The sequence below is a fragment of the Sitophilus oryzae genome, unplaced genomic scaffold (assembly GCF_002938485.1).
Source record: "Sitophilus oryzae breed Bouriz unplaced genomic scaffold, Soryzae_2.0 scaffold_227_pilon_pilon, whole genome shotgun sequence".
NCBI lineage: Eukaryota > Metazoa > Arthropoda > Insecta > Coleoptera > Curculionidae > Sitophilus > Sitophilus oryzae.
Window position 1 is genome coordinate 2,954,166 of NW_022146782.1, and position 21,669 is coordinate 2,975,834.

Sequence of the window (21,669 nt, forward strand, 5' to 3'; positions counted from 1 at the left end):
GGGTGTTACGACAGCAAAATAAAACGCTAATCTTCAAAATACTTTACTTTTAACAATCTTACAGTGTTAAAAGTTGAAGTGTTTTGGTGTATTGTGGCTAATTAGTGTTTTATTTTGTAATGCCCAACTGTAATGCACTTCGAGGTTAATTTTAACCATTTTCTATTATTCTGATATCAACTATAGGTGAATAACAAAACTAGAAACAAGATCCTGATATAATTAAAGAAAATTCTTTAAATATCTTAACATTTTCAATGCCAGAAAAACCAATATACCTGAGCAAAACCTTCAGTTACAAGGCTATAACTCAAAAGAAGACTAAGAAGGCTATTCTTCATTCTTCATCCCAGTTTACGGTCACTATGAAAGCGCGCAGCCATCTTGATTTATATATTCGCGCTGTTATTATTGTATAGTACTTTCTGTAAGTACTACATTTCTTAAATCCTTTTATGGACAATGTATATAAGCTTTTGACAGAAATGCATATAATACAAACTCTTTTAACTGTCATTTTATATAAAATTCAAAAACGTTTATAAATAAAATAAAATTATAAATTGATTTAAAGATTTTTTACCTAATCTGGTTCCTCCGTCTTCACATTAAGAAAGTCCAGAAGTGTAACAATCCATTTTGAGTTCCTAGAAACCGGAAAATAGTCACAATAAAGTTTTAACCACCGTTCAAATCACCAACGGACCGTGTTATTCGAGTTTGTAAAGTACTGCACAAAGGTGGTGGTACTGGAAGGGTAGCGGTACCCTAAATAGAAGCGTCACAGTGGTTGACCGCAAAATCAACACAGGTAGTTGTTGCGGAAATGGGCTCGATTTGCTCTCTGTCAGGTGCGTGTGCATGGGTAAAATCGCGCACTTGCCAGCACAAGGGTCGGCTATAGACTGAGGAGTGAAGAGAGAGAGGACAAGTACGACCAGTACCGCGGTCGGGTTGGGCCTAATATGTGTGGGTACCACTGACCGGCCGGAGATTCCAACCGACGCACAGTGCTTCGTCCCATGGACAAAAATCGAAAAAAGAGTTAAAATTTACTAATATCTGAATATGTAATTTTATACTTATAGCAATGTTCAACCATCCTGTATATTATTTTTCATAAACAGCGTTTTTTGTTAGCAAATATTTTCGCTAAAAATAAATTTTGCGATCATTATCTTATATCAGGGAAAAGAATAACATTCATAGTAGTTTTGTATATGGAGTTAAACGGTACGTACTTAATTAAAAGCCACTATGGATATTGTTAAACAAGGTATGTACTTTAAATTTATTTCTAAACAAGTTCGTGATTGTTTAGTTTTTATTTATTTTTTAAGATGATTCTTAAATGGGTATAAAAATTTTACGTTTTCAAACTTCAAAAAGGCATTAAAAAAAACATATCAAAACATATCGTATTTATTGAATATTTTTGTTGTCATATTCATTTAATTTAAGTCACTTTTAATTTTTGTATGGTTCACCTGCGTCTGCTTACGACGAACTTTATTTTATAATAATTTTCAGATGGAGTAAAATTGATAAGCAATGCCGATCTGGTTAATACTTGGCTTGATCATAAGGACAAGAACTCAAAATTATTTGTATTTCAAAAAATGTGTTCTTTATTAGATATTGATGAACATTCCAGTCCAATGAGACAACCACTTGTGCCTGAAAAAGCCCACTATGTTGGAGCGAAACGTGGCATAAAAAAAGTTTCCATCTTTCAATTTATTATAAAACCTCATACCCAAAAAAACGAAAAAATAATATATGGATATGGTCTATTAAAGAGGAAACTATTAACATCCGAACCCCTCATACCAACAAAAAGAACAGCAACAACGCGAAAAAGTAACATATTAGAAAATGATGTACAGAAATATCTTATATGTGAGGATATTTCATCTACCTGTGATTTGGATACTATAAATTTGGAAGATTCTGTCAGCAGTGATTCTTCTGAATCAGAGTAGTTACGATCTATGCATTTTGTTGTCCTAAAGTAAATTTATAGTATCTTAAGTTTTTTTTTAATTAAATATAGCATTAATGTTTCTTTCTCATTAAAGAAAAACATTTTTATCTTATATTAGGTTTATATTGTAGGAATCATGTTCTAATGTTATTTCAATTCTTTTTTATCACAGGGATTTATTTAATACTTACACCGTTTTCATACTATAAATTATTATTTCCTTAGATGGAACACAGCTCCAACATTTTTATTATTTATAAGATTTTTTTTCATAAACGTGGGACTAAGAATATCATCATTTAGTACAATGAGAGTACTCATCATTTGTGTCAAATAAACCTAGTTTGAATAAATTGCCTACAATAAAAGAGAAGTTTTGCATTTTTGTCCTCTAGAGCCATATGTTCGAAGCACTGTGCGACGCATACACGGCAAAATGCTGTTTAGCTTAACAAAAATCGAAATTAATAATTATTTATAGTACTAGTGTGGTATCTTACATAAAAGTCACGCTGGAAAATGTTTAGCTAATTTTCTCAAGTTACTTATATGATACTAGCGTGTACCCGCGACTTCGTTCGCGTCGAATTAATCATTTGTAATGGTGATGATAACCACAGCAAGAATTTCTATTAACATACAAACTGGATAAAATTTTCTAACATTTATGTCAGCGTGAGAAAAAAACAATATGGCGATATTATTATATAACTTGGTAATATTTGAGGGGTAGTTTCATCTCGTTGGAATTTGATTTTCGAAAAATCCGTTTGCCAAAAATAAGTTTTTTACGTCAAGCAGTTTAAGCAGAATCGTGGTTAATAAATTACCCAACTTTTTGGAACACCCTGTATGATTTTTTTAAAAATTTCAAAATATGTAAAAAAACAAAATAAATTATGCGTGTCCAAGCGTTTTCCCGAAAGATTAGCCGTTTTTTAAATAACAAATATTGTAATATTTGAGGGGCGTTTTCACCCTCTTGGAATTCGAGATTCGAGAAACCCCTTCTTGTCGAACCTCTACACCCCACAGTCAAACCGTTTGCCAAAAATCAGCTTTAATCGTCAAGCAGTTTAAGCAGAATCGTGATTACTCAGTGGTCATATTTTATGAAACACCCTGTATAAATTTTTAAAAAATCTTAAAATATGTAAAACAACAAAATAAAATCTGTATACATGTTTAAGAGTTTTTTCGGAAAAACTCAACGGTTTTTAAATAAAAAATTTTCTAATATTTGAGGGGTGGTTTCACCCACTTAGAATTCGAGTTTCGAAAAATCCCTTCTTATCGAACCTCTACACCCTAAAGTCAATCCGTTTTCCAAAAATCAGCTTTTTACGTCAAGCGTTTTAAGCAGGATCGTAATTAATCAATGACCAGATTTTTCGAAACACCCTGTATACATTTTTAAAAAATTTTAAAATATGTAAAAAAACAAAATAAAATATACGTGTTTAAGCATTTTTTCGGAAACTTGACCGTTTCCTAAATAAAAAATATTGTAATATTTGAGGGGTGGTTTCACCCTCTTGGAACTGGAATTTCAAAAAATCCCTTCTTATCGAACCTCTACACCCTAGAATCAACCTGTATGCCAAAAAGTTAAACTTGCATTTTTTAACGATATGTCATTATTCTAATTACCTTTAAATTTTGTTATTAAATGACAACTTCATATTAAATAATCAACTAAAAATATATTCCAATTAATAAAAGACAAAAACAAAAACTATCTGCTACGTACGTACACTAAACAAAAGGCACAAAATATAATTCTAATTGAAAAAAGAAAAATTCAAACCAAAAAGTAAACAACACGAAAAAAAAAACAAAACAAAAAATGAAACAAAAGCAATACGCGTGTTTTGATTGCTTTTCATGCAGAACATACATTCCTCTACATGATCGAAAAAAAACGGCGTCCAGTTGTCATCCAAACATTTTATGCTTTGCTGATGTCTTCGAAAAAATAGGCATGGCCAAAAAACAAAATATAATTTTAAAATTATTTTAAACACAATCTGATGTGAAATTACCCCCCCATTTTGAGATTAATTCTTCCGTTGTTAATACATAATGGGAAAAAAGAGTCTCCGTCGAATCTAGCGTCATAGTAGGCCGGGGCCTCGCAGGCCGCCGCACCTGAGCCTTGCTGCTCTCTGGTGGGGCCCGGCGGTAGCCACGGCCTGGCCTACTACGGCAGCGGGAGCGTTATTCAACTGTTCTGTGTTGGGTCGCCGCCGCCGCCATACGGCCGCCTCTCACCCCTCGCCATTCCTCTGCCTACCTCTTCGGCTTTTCTTCTTGGTCTCCACGTTCCTGCAACGATGTGTTGTTCTTCGTCTGCTGGCTAGGGCTCTCCAAGTCGCGTTGTATTGGAGGATATATTAGAAGATTTGGCAACGTTGTTTCGTGTATCTAATGATTTTAATTTTAGCTACATATACAGGATGAGTCTTAAATAAGTGCTAATATTTTTATGGGTAGTATATTTCGACCCCAGAAACACGATTGATGACAACATCCGTAGTAGATTAAATCTACAAAAAAGAAAATCCAGAAAAAGATCCGGTGGTTCTCAAAATTTTAGCAAAAAATATTTTTTTTTGGAATTTTCAAAGTAAAATATCTGGGTAATTTTGGATTTATTTGAAAAACGGTAAAGAGAAAATATGTTTCTTTTATCGAGATCTACCAACCCTGAAAATATTTGCACTTATGATAGATTCACCTTGTATATGAGGAGTTTTCTAGATGCATTTTATCCATTTCTTTCGAATTTTGGCAAACAAAGAAAACCTGCCACGCTTTTTGCAAGAAACTTACCGAAAAACTAGTATACTTTAGAAATGGATAAAAAATTATAAGAATAGGACAACCAAACCAAACCTATACGTGAAAAATATATAGTTTTGATGATATCTGAAAAAAATGAAAAAAACTGTTGACTGTGCACAGGACACTAGGACATACTTCTGTTGGTTTGTCTACCGCCAATGGACATACGAAAAATACATAAAACACGTTTGAAAATATCGATATATCGATATATTATATTACATATCGATATATGTATGTTAAAATATCGATATATTTCGACATCCCTGTTTTTGTTTATTTTGATAAATAGAAATGTTTATAAGTATCGATATTCTCGGACATCCGTACTCTTGTTAACTTTTACAAAGATGTTTGCATATATCAATATATCAGTATATCGATATTTCCACACATCCTTACTCTTGGTTACTTTCATAAATAGGGACTTTACAAATATCGATTTTTCATCGACGACATTTCATCAAATATCGAGACTTATTAAAAATATCGATAGTTTCGAAATTTCTTACTCTTGTTTATTTTCTCTAAAACTCTTTATCTGGTAATGGACCTGTTGTAATCCATACTTTAATCTTACTATAAGCTTTAGCAGCAGTGGCGGATACAGAGGGGGGGGGGCCATGGGCCCCCCCCCTTAAATCTATAAATTGGGTTAAATATTAGGCATTTGGGTTAAAAATGGCGCTCTAAAAAGCATATTCTACATCACCGTTTATTTGGGCCCCCCTAAAATGAATTTCTGTATCCGCCCCTGTTTAGCAGTTCCTTTGTTTTTTAATAATTATTGTCATTACCCTGAATAAAGAAGTTTTTTTTGTTGTTTTTTTTTCTTTGTGAATAAAACACTATTTTTAAAATAATAAATATATTTAAATGAATATATTAATAATAAAAACAACAAAAAATATATAATTTAGGCCCAGTTCTTCAATAAATCGGTTATAAATTCAACAATAACGATGTTGCAGTAGATTTTTTTTCTTTTAAAGTAAATAATTAAAGAAAACACTGAGCTTTACATTAGGAATGGTCCTTAAGAATAAACAGCGAAAATGACTTGAATTATCATGAATCATCGTGTACATAGTCCGTTCAGCAAAATATAATACGACACTAGTGACATTATGTGTCACTTTAGTTCAAATATATATCAATCTCATTTTTTCTGTTATTTTTTGGATGTTCTCTTTCTAAATAGTATTTTCTCTTGCTGGACAAACTATACTTGCGAATCGTTTGACTTAAATACTAAAAAATTAGAGTAAAGATGGTCCGCTATCTCTGTCGTTATCGTTATCGGATAAATCGGAAGAACTCTCATCGCTTCTCGATAAAGCACCCAATTGCCTCAATCGTTCTTTGAATTTGTTTAATTTAGTGTCTTGTGCCGTTAGTAATTCTAAAAGATCGTCCTGATCTCTTTGGTAACTAAAATAACAATTTTAGGAGCTTTAAACATCTTGTAAAGTTAAAATTTTCATTGTGTAAAAACGTATCTAATTTTTTAATAAAAAAAATATCTTAAGATATTTTAAACTTATACCTTTCTAATTCTGATGTTTTCTCTGCTAATTCTGATTCTACTTTCTCAAGCCTTTCATTATCTGCTTCTAATTTTTTTATTCTGTCTAAAAGTAGGTCGTTGTTTCCGTGAATAAACACTGGATATGGCTGAAAAATATATAAAACACGTTTGAAAATATCAATATATTATATTACATATCGACATATATTAAAATATCGATATTTTCCGACGTCCCTGTTTCTGTTTATTTTGATAAATATAAATGTTTACAAATATCGATATATCAAAATATCGATATTTTCCGACGTCCCTATTTCTGTTTATTTTGATAAATATAAATGTTTACAAATATCGATATATCAAAATATCGATATTTTCCGACGTCCCTGTTTCTGTTTATTTTGATAAATATAAATGTTTACAAATATCGATATATCAAAACATCGATATTTTAAAAGTATCGATATTCTCGGACATCTGTACTCTTGTTTACTTTTACAAAGATGTTGATACATCAGCATATCGATATTTTTAAAATATCAATACTTTCACACATCCTTACTCTTAGTTACTTTCATAAATAGGTACTTTACAAATATCGATATATTAACATTTCATAAAATATCGATAGTTTCGAACATTCTTACGCGTGTTGATTTTTATAATTAGGGACTTTTGCAAATATCGATATATCAATATCTATATATTAATAATTTAAAAAATATGGATAAAACTTAAAATATCGATATTTTGATACATCCTTGTTCTTGGTTACTCTCATAAATAGGGACTTTACAAATACCGATAAATCAACATTTAATTAATCACAACATTAAATATCGAGGCTTATTAAAAATATCGATAATTTCGAACATTCTTACTCTTGTTTATTTTTATAAATAGGGACTTTTTCAAATATAGATATATCAATATTAATATCAATACATCAATAATTTAAAAATATCGATAAAACTTAATAATTTAAAAAATATCGATAAAACTTAACATATCGACATTTTCACCCACCCTTACTCTTAGTTACTTTCATAAATAGGGACTTTATAAATATCGATAAATCAACATTTCATCAAATATCGAAACTTATTAAAGTATCGATAGTTTAGAACATTCTTACTCTTGTTTATTTTTATAAATAGGGACTTTTTCAAATATAGATATATCAATATTAATATCAATACATCAATAATTTAAAAATATCGATAAAACTTAATAATTTAAAAAATATCGATAAAACTTAACATATCGACATTTTCACCCACCCTTACTCTTAGTTACTTTCATAAATAGGGACTTTATAAATATCGATAAATCAACATTTCATCAAATATTGAAACTTATTAAAGTATCGATAGTTTCAAACATTCTTACTCTTGTTTATTTTTATAAATTGGGGGTTTTGCAAATATCGATATATCAGTACATCAATAATTAAAAAATATCGATAAACTTAAAATATCGATATTTTCGCACATCCGTATTTTAGTTTATTTTCATGAATAGGGATGTTTGCAAATATCGACATCTCAAAATATATCGATATTTAAAAAATATCGATATCTTAAAATATCGATAATTAAGGACACTCTTAATCTTATTTATTTTCATTAGAAAATAAAATAATTAATCAAAAATTTCTTTGATATGTGCTTCAATTCAATAAGAATTTTTACCTCTGCTGATTCAGGCGACATTGATTTAACTTCATGTATGATATTCGTGACATGCGACGTATTCGCTGTGGATAACTGTACTTTTAACAAAGTATTTTGATCCACTAATTGTGTATTGGTTTGTTGCAATTCTTCCACTTGTGTCTAAAAAATAATATCCTCATCAAACAACAAATATTTAACTTTTTACTGAATTTCGATACCTGCAAATCATTACATTCCTTCTGAAGATGATTGAACTTCCTCTGCAAGTCTTGTAATTTCTTATCCTGATCTCTAATCAACTCTTTATACTGTAATAACAAAGCATTTTCATGCTCACTCAAGCTCAGTTCTGATATACCATTTGATAGATCTCTTTGAACACCCAAAGCTTGGATGATTAGCCCTTCCATAACTTTGAACAACTTGCAAAACTCAAATTCCAGCAATAATTCGCTGGAATGCTTGGCTTTAATTTGGGGTTGTTTTGCTGCTTTGGCATAAACTTCATGTCTAGATATTTCATTAAGTTTTTTACAGTATGTTTCTATACAGACTCGTTTTTCAATGAGCTGAGAAAGATTTTCTTTTGAATAATTCTGTACAGTATTGTCGTTGAAAAGGACACAGAGGCCCATAATGAAGGCACAAAGTCCTAAAAATATATTTGGGATAAAATATCAATCAAATTATAAATGAGTTTTGATATTTTGTCTTTTTTTCAAACAAAAATGGCTATTAAAAAATATGTTTATATTTACATATCTTTTTTAACTTACCTTGTAGTAATTCCTCATTATTGTCAAATTCGCTAGCTGAAGTCTGGGCTGTCAAAAAAGCCATTGCTCCTGGCACATTCAAAAAAATCTTCACTGCAGCAGGACAATGAGCCATCCACATAGAAAGCAACATTAGTATACCTAAAAAACAGAAATAAGGAAAAAGATAAGATTTAACAAATTAATTTAAAAAAAACTGACCCAATTTTGCTTGTAGTTTGCTGGTATGTTGCAAAAACACACCACACTGGTTCAGTAATGTGACAGGCTGAGCTCCTAAATTTGTAGCTAGCAAAACCCTTAGTAACTGCTCTTTTTGGGCTGGATTTTCTATAAGACAGTGTGACAAAGCAACTGCAGAAAACCAATTGCTCAAAGAATCGTTACTAAACAAGCCGCTACATAACAATTGGCCTAAATGAAATAAAATTTTGATAATATACTGTAGTTTGATAGATAAAATTGATTATATAACATCATTAATTCCTAGTAAAATTGAAAAAAAAAATATAGGCAAACTTGACTGGTTATAGTACTCCATCCTAATGACTTTGAAAGTACCATAACCAAACTGTATTAAGATTGATTATTCAAAATAATAAAAATATTGCTAAAACACTGCATCTCTATTAATATAAACGACAAAAAATCATTAAAATTACCTGCTGTAACTGTTGTATTTCCAGTTGAACTTGGTAGAAGTGTCTGAACCACCAGATCTTGCCCTATTTCATTTTTATACAGGAAACACTCAAAACAATATAACACAGCACACCTTAAAGCAAAAGGTTGTTTCTCATTAACCATAGACATTATTAAAACCACCAATGCTGGTCTTGGAGGATTTGATGGTGCTAAAACGTTAGCAAAAAATTCCTGATTAGTTAAATTGCCACGAATCACTTCTGCCACAGTGTTGATTGTTTCAGTAAGAATATCAGCTGGAACACCTGTAAAAACATAATAAAAATCTTTGAAATATATAGTGTGTTTCTTAAATACCACTGGCCATCAGAATATTACAAAGAGACTCTAATAATCCCGCATCTCTCAGTGTTTTTTGGCAACTTGTAATTATTTGTGCGGGATTATTCGGAGACACGAGTGTTCTCACTAACTGTAGAACACAGTGAAAATTTGATATCTTCTGAGGACTCCAGCCTACCTAAAAATATAAGAATTCTAAAATATTTTAGGTGATTATAAGGAGTAAAAAATAAACCTCTTCGAGATTATCTGGTAAAATAAACATTGGAGCCAATTTCTGTATGTATGAACCCTCTTTAAAGAAATTGATGTTGCTTGTGTTATTTTTTAGAAGATTCAGCATCAACAGCAAACAATCTTCTACTACAATTCCACCATCTGTATAACCCTGAAACATATATTTATCAAACAGAATAAAAATAAATAAAACAACTAATAAAATTTACTTCTTCAGTGATGATGTTTAAAAGCTTATCAAATGCGTTTTCAAAAGCTACAATTTTCTGTATGTTGGCATTGGATTTTGTTAGATTTATTAACAATAAAAGGGCATCATTTCTTATTACTTCTCTATTATCGCTTAACAAATCCATTAATTTTGAAACCCCCATCGGACTCACTAAGATTATATCCTGAATTTCTTTAAGTTTGCATGTTGTTAGTGATGTGAGGAGTTTTACTGCTGGCCATCTCACTCTAAAAAATTATAATTAACATGATATATTGTATACAGAATGGAGGAATTATACCTAAAATCATATTCATCCAAAAAACTCAAAACCAATGACACATTTTCTTGGTTTTTCAAAAACATCTCTGAAAACTGTTCACCAACATTCACAGCCATGTTCATGTTACTTTGATTTTCATCTTCAAAAACTTCCTTTGAAGTGATATTGCATAAAGCATCTAGACAATACCTAAAATCAAATTTATTATTAAATAATTTAAGTTGAGACAATTTAAATGCATTTACCCAGTTATTTCACAATCATTCCTATCAAGTTCCAATACTTGACGAAGTATATCCATACCCTGTGCCCCAACTTCAAGACGGTACTGTTTGGACATAGCTTTGAGTGCTCTACATGCATCTCTTCTATCTTCTAACAACGTACTAGTACTAACTCGAGACACTAACTTTTCCACCTAAAATTTAACGCCCTTCTTTAAAATTTAAGAAAAACTTCGGCTTATCACAATTTTTGACGTAGTAGAACCAGATGGGGTTAAGTATAAGACAATTTATGAATGAAACTAATACAAAAATTACCGTTTCGGCTCCAGTTATTTGTGTTCCAGGCGGTGGAGCGCCTAAAACAGACTTTAAACCGCTTTTAAAATATTCCATTATTTGTATTTTTCCTTAAAAATTTAATTAGGTTTGTCAAAATTGACAAGACACGTCGCAGACGTAAACAAACACATGTCAGTTTACCATAGAGTATTAGTAAAATATCTTAAAACTTGATGCCAATAAATTAAAAAAGAAGAAAAATCATATATAATTACTGTATCGTTTGTTAAAATGCAGCAAAGACCGGACAGCTCTGGCAGCTGTAGCCTTAAAACAAAATAATTTCCTAAATTGAAAAGAAGAAACGGATAGTCTTAGCAGCTTAGGCCAATAAAGTAATTAGAAGAAGAAAAGGAGGGAAAATTTAAATTTCCTAAATGGGGATTCTGTATAATTTACGCTTTATTTAGCTGAACGACAATATTAACTATTACATAAATAAAATAGTTAGTGAATTATAGAATTTTATTGTTTATTAAATATAAATATTTTTATGCAATAATTTACTCTATTTTCCGTTTTTTCTTAGACCCTTTTTTTCTTTTACCAGCTCTCTTCTGTGTATGTTGCTTTTCAACTTGGGGGCAGTTGCTTTTCTTATGGCCAGCTTGTTTACACTGAAAACAAGACTATATGGTTGTGTTAGTATACAATTTAATAATAAATATAATAAACTCACTCCTAGAAAACTTAATTCTTGACAAACATGATTAATTTGAGTACATCTACTACAAGCATTACAATGCTTCCAATTAGGTTTAACACACTTTTCACATTGAGTACAATGCTTGTAAGGTTCACCATTTTTAGATGTACAATCATTACATAATTTACAGTGACTATTTTCGTTAGAAACCCACTTTTTACAAAACTTACAATATTTGTAAGAATCTTCAGGTAATTTTATTAATCTAAAAATATAAGACGTTATACAGATATTACAGATATATTTTTCTTTATATACTTTGCCTCAACATTTGTAAATATTCTAACAGGTGAACCCTGTTTTCTGCCTTTAGGGCCATTTTGAAATAGCGGGTGATTATCGTACTCAACCTTATAATCAAGCATCTTTAAATCTGGTAAAAAATTCTGAAGTTGGGGTTCCATAAAATAAGGAAAAATCCAAAATATTGGCAAATTTCTTCCTTCATTGTTTACTTGTCTATATTGTTGTTTAATACTCTTAAATGTTTCAGCTAAAGGTTCAATTCTACCACCAAATGGAGGATCTGTTACCAAAACTGTATTATCACCACTATAAAGTTAATTAATAAAATGTTGAAATTAATTACTTAATACTTACTTAGTATTTCTCACAAAATCATTAAAAACCTGTTGTCCCTCCTTAAAAAAGAAATAATTATTAAATGAATTGTACCAACAGAATTCTAAAGGCCCAAAAAATGTATGATAGCGTTTATCAATATCTAGCAATATGCTATCCATGTCTTCACAGTTAGCTTGTATATATTCGTGAATTCTTGGTGTTCCTATGCATATTACAAATCTAAAATCAAAACTTATTAAAATAAAATTGAAATAAAGAGAGGAGCATTTCTTTAAATACTTGTATTTTAAATTACGAAAAATATTGATTATACATTCAGTCGATTTGTTTGAAAACAGGTATTGTGCTTCTTTTTTGGGGTTATCAAGTGGTTGAAGAATTTCTGATGGATGATCTAATTGGTAATTACTGATAATTTTCAGTAACAGGTGGTCTTGATGTTTTTCAACGTTTTTTAATAAAAATATCGAACATGTCTGACAGAAAATACGTTTTTCAGGCTGTAAAGCTTTAATCTAAAACAATTCCTATTAAATTCATAAAATTCAGTACATATTTCATTCATTTCCACCTTGTTTAATGTAACAAACAATTTTCTGTGATCAATTCCTTTAACATAGTTTAACAGTTCCTTATTCCATAATTCTGACTTCCTCTTAAATGCCTGTTCACTCTCATCGGCCCACAAGAAAAAATTACATAGTTTTCTATCACGGCAAGCTGAACATGCATAAAACTTTCTTGTACTGTCTTTGGTTCGTCTCGAAAACAGCAAAGTAGGACCGTGGCAACATTTTGGATTACTTTTTAAATCCGAATTTAAAACCTCTATATTATGATTATTATCGTCGTCTTTGAACAAATTTTGTTTCATGATTTTTATTTTTTAAAACATTATCAGAGTTTGATCAAAGTTAAAAAGAGAGGTTACTATAAAAATTCTTCTTTTTTATTATGTGGACTTAGCTCACTTCACAGACCTGAATCTGTGGTTAAATTCCTTTTGACCATAGAACTGGGCTTTCTGCCAGCATTTGAATCTCATAGTCCTGATTGGCAGCTGAAGTCTTCTCATCTGAAAAGACGAAGAACTTTGGAAACAGTGGCGGAACAAACAAAATTTAGCTTCAATAATTAACTTTTATTTCAAATTAAATCATAAAAAAAATGTTATAAATAAATGTAGCTAATAAAATGAATGTTAATATAAATTTGGTATATTAAATATATGTTTAATGGATGAAATATGGTATATAAACAGCTTTAAAAGCTCTTTTAATAGAGAAATATTATGAAAACAACAGATAAATTGATCTTTCTAGAATTAATTAACGCAGATGCTTTTAAAGGGGCGGTTTAAAAATGTCGTAGACATAACACTCTGTTCTGTTCTTCAAAATGATAAATAAGATACAGCGCATTCCTCTATAGGGCGTCGGAAAAGAGACCGAAAAGGCTAAAGTTGACGAACACCGACGGTGCATAAAATAAACATGGAATCCCCACTTTAGATACACCTGCTCACCACTTTACCTGGACAGTTTAATAAGTAATATTGGTAGTATTCATTTTTGTAAATATCTTAAATAAATCTGTTAAAAATAATGCACATGTTATCATTAGAATATATCATACGATCGAAAAAATGGCGTCAAAGACGGCCGAAAAAGTAGCAAAATAAGGGTTCGGCATTTAACGTTTTATGTCAAACTGGCTAGGTATTTTTACACAAATAAAGAAGGAAATTATAGATAAAGGATTATACTATGTATATCCGTATTGTAGCACATTTTTAGACAACTTTATTTTTAAGATTTTGATATTCAAACATCAATAAAATATTTCTTATGTTTGGACTAAATTTTCTCGAAAATAAAGACATAATTTCAAATTCCGTTACAATACGGAAATAGATTGAAGTTTTGTGATTACAGCGATATATAATTTATATGGTTTTGTAGCAAATTGCTCGCTATTATATGGCAAATGCTGAAGCTCTGCAAACCTTAATCAAGCCTTAATCAAAGCATGTGTGTTTGGAATTTTAGATGTGACTTAACGCGACAGTATCGGGCTAAGCCTTAGGCTGATTTCTGAAATATAATATATATTTCCTTTGGCCACCAACGTTGTCATTTATTTTTATATTGAGTAAACATTTTTAAAGAGGGTAGAACAAATAATAATACCTTTGATAATACGAAGAACAGAAAAATAATTTAAAATAAAATCAAAATAAATATAACTACTGTTACTTCAGTTTTTAGCAAATGCGTCTATTATAAACGCTCTGTTCAGCGTTGTTTTCTGTGTTAAGTATCTAAAACTTGTTTATCTTTAGGTTTTTTTCATATTTAAGAGATTACAGGTACTTATCAGATTACCCAGGTAGATTTGTCACACTCCTTCTTTCTCTTCAGCAGGTTCGTTTCATATCAGCCGGTTCTTCGGCATCAGTCAGCAACTTCTGTTTGCGGCGGTCGTACCTCCTGAGGTCGTACTTAGAATAGTACCATCTACCATTAGACGCGTTCAGCGCTAGTTACGCTCACTACGCGCACCGCAAAACCAACGAAAACATCAGAAAAGTACCATCGACCTTATCAGTACCAGGGCTGGACTACTCTTTTTGCCCTTATTTTGAATAGGACAGAGATTTCTTTTGTGTCGCAAAGTTTTGTTATCGCGCTCGAATTTTTGGTGAAAGTACTACTTATTTTGAAAGTGCATTTGTTGTGAGCGTGGAAAATTATTTGTAATTTCCAGAAAAACCAAAGTGGTAGATTATAAAAGTAAGTAAATAAGTGTTTAAAACTAAATCATTTTTTTATATAAAACTTCCCAATGTAATCTTTTATAGAATAATATTTTTTTACGAGTTTCAAAATGCATACAAAAGAACTGCAATGTAATATTGTTATCTACAGTTTAAAAAATAGTGAAATTTTACACGGAAAAAAATGTAATAAACCCCACAATTATTAGAATATTTATTATTGTAGAAATTAATTACATTACAATAATTATTATTATTGTAGAAAACACTGATGCATTTTTCGTCTAAAACGGTACTATATAGGCATCCCGTTGTAGCTTTTATTTCTATCAATTTGTAGATCTGCAAAATGTTAAATATGCTTGATTTTATACTAAAAATAGTGAACAAGTGTGGTGGTAATTCTCACAATTTGTGTCAGAGAATATTCAGATTGTAGTCTTTGAAATTTAAATGAAAACCCTTGTTACAAAATGTAGCACTACTAACTAAGCACTATTAGTATAGAATATACAGGACATGTCCTGCGTTTTAAGGTGTCCGGGGTAGATAAAGCAAGACCGATCTTACAGGGAGGCACAAAAAGTACATTTTTACTCCGAATAGAACATACTATTTTTTTTCAAACGTTACAAATAATTTTTTAATCAATTTCAAACGTTGGAAATATAAAAAATAATACCTTATAAGTAATTATACAGGGTCTTAATAGATGCAAATATTTTTAGGGGTAGAATATTTTGGCGATTTGGCCATTTAGAATAGGACTTTCATTGGAAGTAAGTTTTCTATTAATAGTTATTTTTTATACAAGACGATAAAATGGTATTTTATTGCCGACCGAAAAGATTTCGGGAGACGATAATGCAATTTTATGTCTGTTCAACGAGAAGATCCTTGACAGTGATAGATGTGTCTGTCATTTTAATTTCAAAGTAGTTTATTTGATTTTACAAAGAAATAAGTTGGTACAACTGGAACGCATAGCAGGAAATTAATATATATGAACTGACTTTTGATATTTGACTGACAAGTGATTACTTCAATATATTGTGAAAAAAAAACTGTATAAAACTGAAAAAATGTAATGGAGTTATTTTATTTAATAAAAAATGGTATGTGTTAATACAAAACAAACAGGAACAAGATACCACATACCAAAAAAATATAAAAAAAACTATTTCTTACTTTCAAGCTTTAGGAAACTTCCCGCATTTACGATTATATTATTTATTAATATAACTTATGTACAAATACAAATTTGTAATATTCCACAGGAATAAATAAAACAACATAAATAAAACAAACTATTTTATTAATAATAACACTTACCAAATTTTATACCTTAAAGGTTGATTAATTAACTTCAATCTAAATTTTAAACCAGTACCGTTTGATATTATTTTTCTGCAGTACTAAAATCTATTATTTACCTATCGTGGGATGTCGATATTTTACAGCTACTCCAGTTTTTAGTATGTCTTTAGTATGATCCTTCTACCATATTCGAGATGCACTTATCTACTACGAGATGGTATACGAACTTTATTGATGGTAACTTTATTGGTGTATAAGACTTTCTGTCTGGGCAGCGAGTATTAACCATAAACTGTGCTCTGGGTGTACAGTTAATTTTCACTCGATTTGTCCTCTACTTGACTTCAAAAGACACAAAACACACGTAATAACACGAATCAAAATGCATCATCTTCCAAAACACAGGGTATTTGACAAAAGTTGACACAAAATTATAACCTATAATTTGGCAAGACTTTGACAAGCGTCAAAAATCTAAAAAATCTAAAGGCGAGTTCATACGCATGGGCGTCCGTTTATCGTTCATCGTTCCGTCAAACCAATAAAATTGAAATACGACTGTCATTTTTGAAATAAACCAATAAAACTGGTTAAAAACAACAAGAGGCGACGAATGACGGATTTATATTTAAACCCATCCATAGTTAACTTAAAAATTATTAGAAACTTTTTTTAGTAAAATAAATAGATTGGTATGGGATGTCATCTGCTTTTCTTCTGTCATCGTCTGTCGAAATCTTACCTGAGAAAAAAAAACAAAGTTATATAAAACAATATTTTTTTAAATAGCGTTTTAACAAATATTCAAAAATTATTATTTCGAGTGCAATAAATTAAGAAAAAATAATTTATATTCATTGGTAAAAAGCACCGGTTTTAAACATCGTATTTTTAAATTATTAAGTTTGGGATTCTCTTTACTAATAGTTATTTTTTATACAAGTCGATAAAATGGTATTTTATCGTCGACCAAAAAGATTAATTCACGATTAATTTCGGAAGACGATAATGCAATTTTATCGTCGTGTATATAACAATATCTTTTTCCATAGCGAGTTACGTTTTAAAAAATATTCAGAAATTATTATTTCAAGGAATTTATTACGGGTAGAAAAAAATATTGTGCTGGGTTGGCGTTGGTTTCTATGTAATTTGACAAATAAATAAAGCTGTCTCTTTGTTGTCAGTTTTCAGTCAATATTTTTTAATTCTCTTTCGCGTCGATTGCTGATTGAATTGGAGCCAGAAATGGCTCAAAACGAAATAAGTAAATTACCAACAGATATTCAGACTGGAGCGAGAAACGCCATATCCAAACTACTTCCATTTAAATCCCGAATAACTTATGAAAAGGAATACAAAAATTTTCAAAAATGGAAGCAATTAAAAAACGTGCGAGAAGAAATAACGTTTTTAACCTATCCTCGCTGTTAAAGTATCATTTAATCTACCCTTGAGTTTAAAGTACTATTTTATCTACTATTTTTGATAGATATAAGGCAATTTTAACAGTTGGTTTGGTTAAAAAGTCATGATGTTTGCCAACCTTAATTGTATTTTATTGTAATGATGACTAAAACCATTACAAAAACTAATGCAACCTCTATATTATAATTCCTTCTTATGTAATATTAATATAATTAAATACACTACAAGATTAAAATATAATACAAAAACATTAAAAAGAATAAAGGAACAAAGACAATACGATGCAGCCAAAACAAAAAGAATACAGTTTTGCGATTAGCAATTTAAATGACACTTCCCATATGAATAAACCCATTGAATTTCAGTCCGAGTTACTTACTATACGACCTGTTACAAGCCGAGAAACACAATAAACAACACGTAACTGTAGATTTTTCAGGTACTTTTGTTGTTCCAGTCGCGTTAAAATGAACCGAGGTACCAGAAAATGTCGTTCGTGTACTCGAAATTTGTTCATAAACCACGACAAAAATGCATGTAAAGGTATGAAAAATATTTTTTTTTCATAGCAACTATTAAAATTGCCTTATATATATATCAAAAATAGTAAATAAAATATTAGTATTTTAATAAAGCACGCTTTTAGATGTTTCAAAAAACTAGAAAGTTAGAGTAGTAGAAAAGTTTTTTGAAACATCTAAAAGCGTGCTTTATTAAAATACTAATATTTCAACGATGTTTCACAAGGAACCAACCACAGCTTCAGTACAATTTAGTAAATAAAATAGTACTTTAACCGCAAGTGTAGATTAAATGATACTTTAACAGCGAGAATAGGTTAAAAACTTTATTTCTTCTCGCACGTTTTTTAATTGCTTCCATTTTTGAAAATGTTTGTATTCCTTTTCATAAGTTATTCGAGATTTAAATGGACGTAGTTTTTGGATATGGCGTTTGTCGCCTCAGTCTAAATATCTGTTGGTAATTTACTTATTTCGTTTTGAGCCATTTCTGACGCGAAAGAGGATTAAAAAATATTGACTCAAAACTGACAACTAAAGAGACAGCTTTATTTATTTGTCAAATTAGATAGAAACCAACGCCAACCCAGCACAATATTTTTTCTACTCGTAATAAATTCCTAGGAATAATAATTTTTGAATATTTTTTAAAACGTAAAGGCTATGGAAAAAGATATTGTTATATACACGACGATAAAATTGCATTATCGTCTTCCGAAATTAATCGTGAATTAATTTTTTTGGTCGACGATAAAATACCATTTTATCGACTTGTATAAAAAATAACTATTACTAAAGAAAATCCCAAACTTAATAATTTAAAAATACGATGTTTAAAACCGGTGTTTTTTACCAATGAATATAAATTATTTTTTCTTTATTTATTGCACTCGAAATAATCGGTACACATGAACATTGATTATTGCCATTCTCCATTACGTGAAAACCAGCTTTATATTAAAACAATACATACATAATCATGTTTTAAACAGTTTTTTTTCTCGCACTACAACGTACTATAGTTTATTTATTTTTTATTTGATCGGAAATTTATAATATGTAAATACGGTAACCTTGTTTCCTTTGTCGATCTTGTTCGGATTTCTAGGCCAGACGAAACTGAAAATTTTAGGGGGCACTGGAGAAGAAATTCAATCTTGTTGGAGATCTCATAAAAATACCATACGATCGAAAAAAAAAACGGCGTCATAGACGGCTGGGGAACGACAATCGATAATATTTTTTTCGAGGTCGAGCACTAGATGTCATTTACTTGACTTGTATTATTCTTTATTTTTTAATGGCGCTTACTGCCAGTTGGCTTTAAGAATCTGTTACGCTGTACTGTTCAGGTTGCTCTGAGGGATCGGGTAACGCGGCTGTGTGGCCGATATACAGGTTGTTAATTTGTTCATTACTCGCGGCAAGAGCTTTATGGTTGAAATATGACAACCTCGGCCCGCGCGTCGATAGACGACGCGACGGGACGAGTCGGCAGAAAAATCAATAATGCATGCGTTCTCAATAGGCAGTGTTGCCATTCTGTTCCCCTATAAATAACTGTCGAGTTAACAACCTGTATACTATATTTCAGAAATCTGCCTAAGGTAGTTTACACGGGATAGAAAATTGCGATAGAACTTGCTACAGTAACTTGCGATAGTGTTTACATTTAAGCAAATTTTAAAGCAATTTCTTGCAACAAGTACTTTCTAGGCATCTGCTTTGAGCAAGAAATTGCATGCACGTATACACGGTATGGTGTATATTGCACAAGTATATTGTTTAGTAGAAAAATGTCGCGCCGTAAAAAGAGAGCTGCAGCCACAATTTTACGCAGCCAAGAAAATCTACAAAAAGAATATGGGTTAAAGAATGGATTGTCAGAAGGCCTAGTTTTGGAGCTTAAGCGATGTTATTAAAAAAAATAAGAAATGAAGACCCAAAGCATTTAAACAATTTTCTGCGAATGGCAAATGTCGAATTTACTTTTTTTATATAATTTTGTTCCACTCCTGGTTTCCTTGGGTACGAATATTATGTAGCTTCCGCTGAATCTCAGCCTCAGCTGTGTTGAATTTGTCAGCTATAAATTTGATTGCTTTTTGCTTTTTAGCTCTATCTCTGTAAATTTGCGATGCACTCTCCCAACCTGTTTACACTTGCAAGCGTCTTTCGTCGCAACCACTTCCCCCCCAGTTTTGTGACTTGCTGGGAGAGTGCTTTCGGATACTATTTACATTATGCAAGTTTGGTAGAAGTGCTCTCAGACATATACTTGCGATAATTTACTTGCCCGTGTAAACTACGCTTTAAGCCACATCCAAAATTCTAAACACAGGTGCTTTGTTTAAGGCTTGATTAAGGTTTGCAGAGCTTCAGCATTTGCCATAAAATAGCGATCAATTTGTTACAAAACCATATAAATTATACAGGGTGTTTCAAAACAAATGCGAAAAACTTCAGGGGGTGATTCCTTGTTCAAAATAAAGGGTAGTTTGCTTCATAAACGTTGGGTCAAAAGTCAACCATTAGGGAGATATTGCGGTACAAAGATGGCGGAAAAATAATGTTTTTATTTTTTATCTTGAAAACGAAAAGAGATAGACTAATAAAATTTTATGGAAGCATTACTGTTATGAAAACACACTTTCTTCACTCTCACTCAAAAAAATACAAGAGATAAAAAAGTTTCTAAACAAACCAAACTATCCAAATTAATTTTTTTGCATGTGTTTGATAAGATTTTCTTTAAATCTCGTTAACAAGAATGATCTTGTTAACGAGATTTAAAGAAAATCTTATCAAACACATGCAAAAAAATTAATTTGGATAGTTTGGTTTGTTTAGAAACTTTTTTATCTCTTGTATTTTTTTGATAAAACTCACCGATTTGAAATTAAAAAATAAAATGTAAAGCATTACATGTCAGGACAAAAAACATTTTCTGATAAAGAATCTAGTGGGCTGCTGTAATTTTTTAGGAAAAATCTAGTCGGCCGCTGTTACTTTTTAGGATGTTCCTAATATTATTTTATTTGACATTACTCTATTGCAATACGTTATTATCTAGATGATTATTATTATCGTTATTATCACTAGATTCTTAATCTAAAAATGTTTTTTGTCCTGACATGTAATGCTTTACATTTTATTTTTTAATTTCCAATCGGTGAGTTTTATCAAAAAAACACAAGATGTAAAAAAGTTTCCAAACCAACTAAACTATCCAAATTAAAGCATT

General features: G+C 30.6%; 4 protein-coding genes across 4 annotated transcripts in view; 1 reads left to right on the plus strand and 3 right to left on the minus strand.

Moving 5' to 3' along the window:
* The window catches only part of LOC115884350 (protein bowel-like), an 80,414-nt gene extending 79,521 nt beyond the window's left edge, over positions 1-893 (minus strand). The window contains exon 1 of the mRNA XM_030902907.1: positions 584-893. The gene's annotated coding sequence lies outside the window, so the exon portion shown is untranslated. The remainder of the gene's footprint in view (positions 1-583) is intronic.
* Positions 894-5,964: 5,071 nt separating this feature from the next.
* LOC115884305 (general vesicular transport factor p115) lies at positions 5,965-11,209 on the minus strand. The gene is made up of 13 exons (XM_030902844.1): positions 11,069-11,209; positions 10,772-10,944; positions 10,545-10,715; positions 10,242-10,491; positions 10,031-10,183; positions 9,811-9,973; positions 9,471-9,758; positions 9,010-9,222; positions 8,809-8,949; positions 8,251-8,684; positions 8,048-8,191; positions 6,375-6,502; positions 5,965-6,259 (listed from the first exon to the last, which is right to left on the minus strand). The coding sequence occupies exons 1-13, from the start codon at positions 11,144-11,146 to the stop codon at positions 6,088-6,090; spliced, it is 2,508 nt and encodes an 835-aa protein (XP_030758704.1). The 5' UTR covers positions 11,147-11,209; the 3' UTR covers positions 5,965-6,087.
* Positions 11,210-11,543: 334 nt separating this feature from the next.
* LOC115884346 (rRNA N6-adenosine-methyltransferase ZCCHC4) lies at positions 11,544-13,294 on the minus strand. The gene is made up of 6 exons (XM_030902904.1): positions 12,955-13,294; positions 12,663-12,898; positions 12,399-12,602; positions 12,057-12,350; positions 11,772-12,003; positions 11,544-11,721 (listed from the first exon to the last, which is right to left on the minus strand). The coding sequence occupies exons 1-6, from the start codon at positions 13,255-13,257 to the stop codon at positions 11,596-11,598; spliced, it is 1,395 nt and encodes a 464-aa protein (XP_030758764.1). The 5' UTR covers positions 13,258-13,294; the 3' UTR covers positions 11,544-11,595.
* Positions 13,295-14,847: 1,553 nt separating this feature from the next.
* Positions 14,848-21,669, plus strand: part of LOC115884280 — a 60,444-nt gene continuing 53,622 nt past the window's right edge. The window contains exon 1 of the mRNA XM_030902810.1: positions 14,848-15,175. The gene's annotated coding sequence lies outside the window, so the exon portion shown is untranslated. The remainder of the gene's footprint in view (positions 15,176-21,669) is intronic.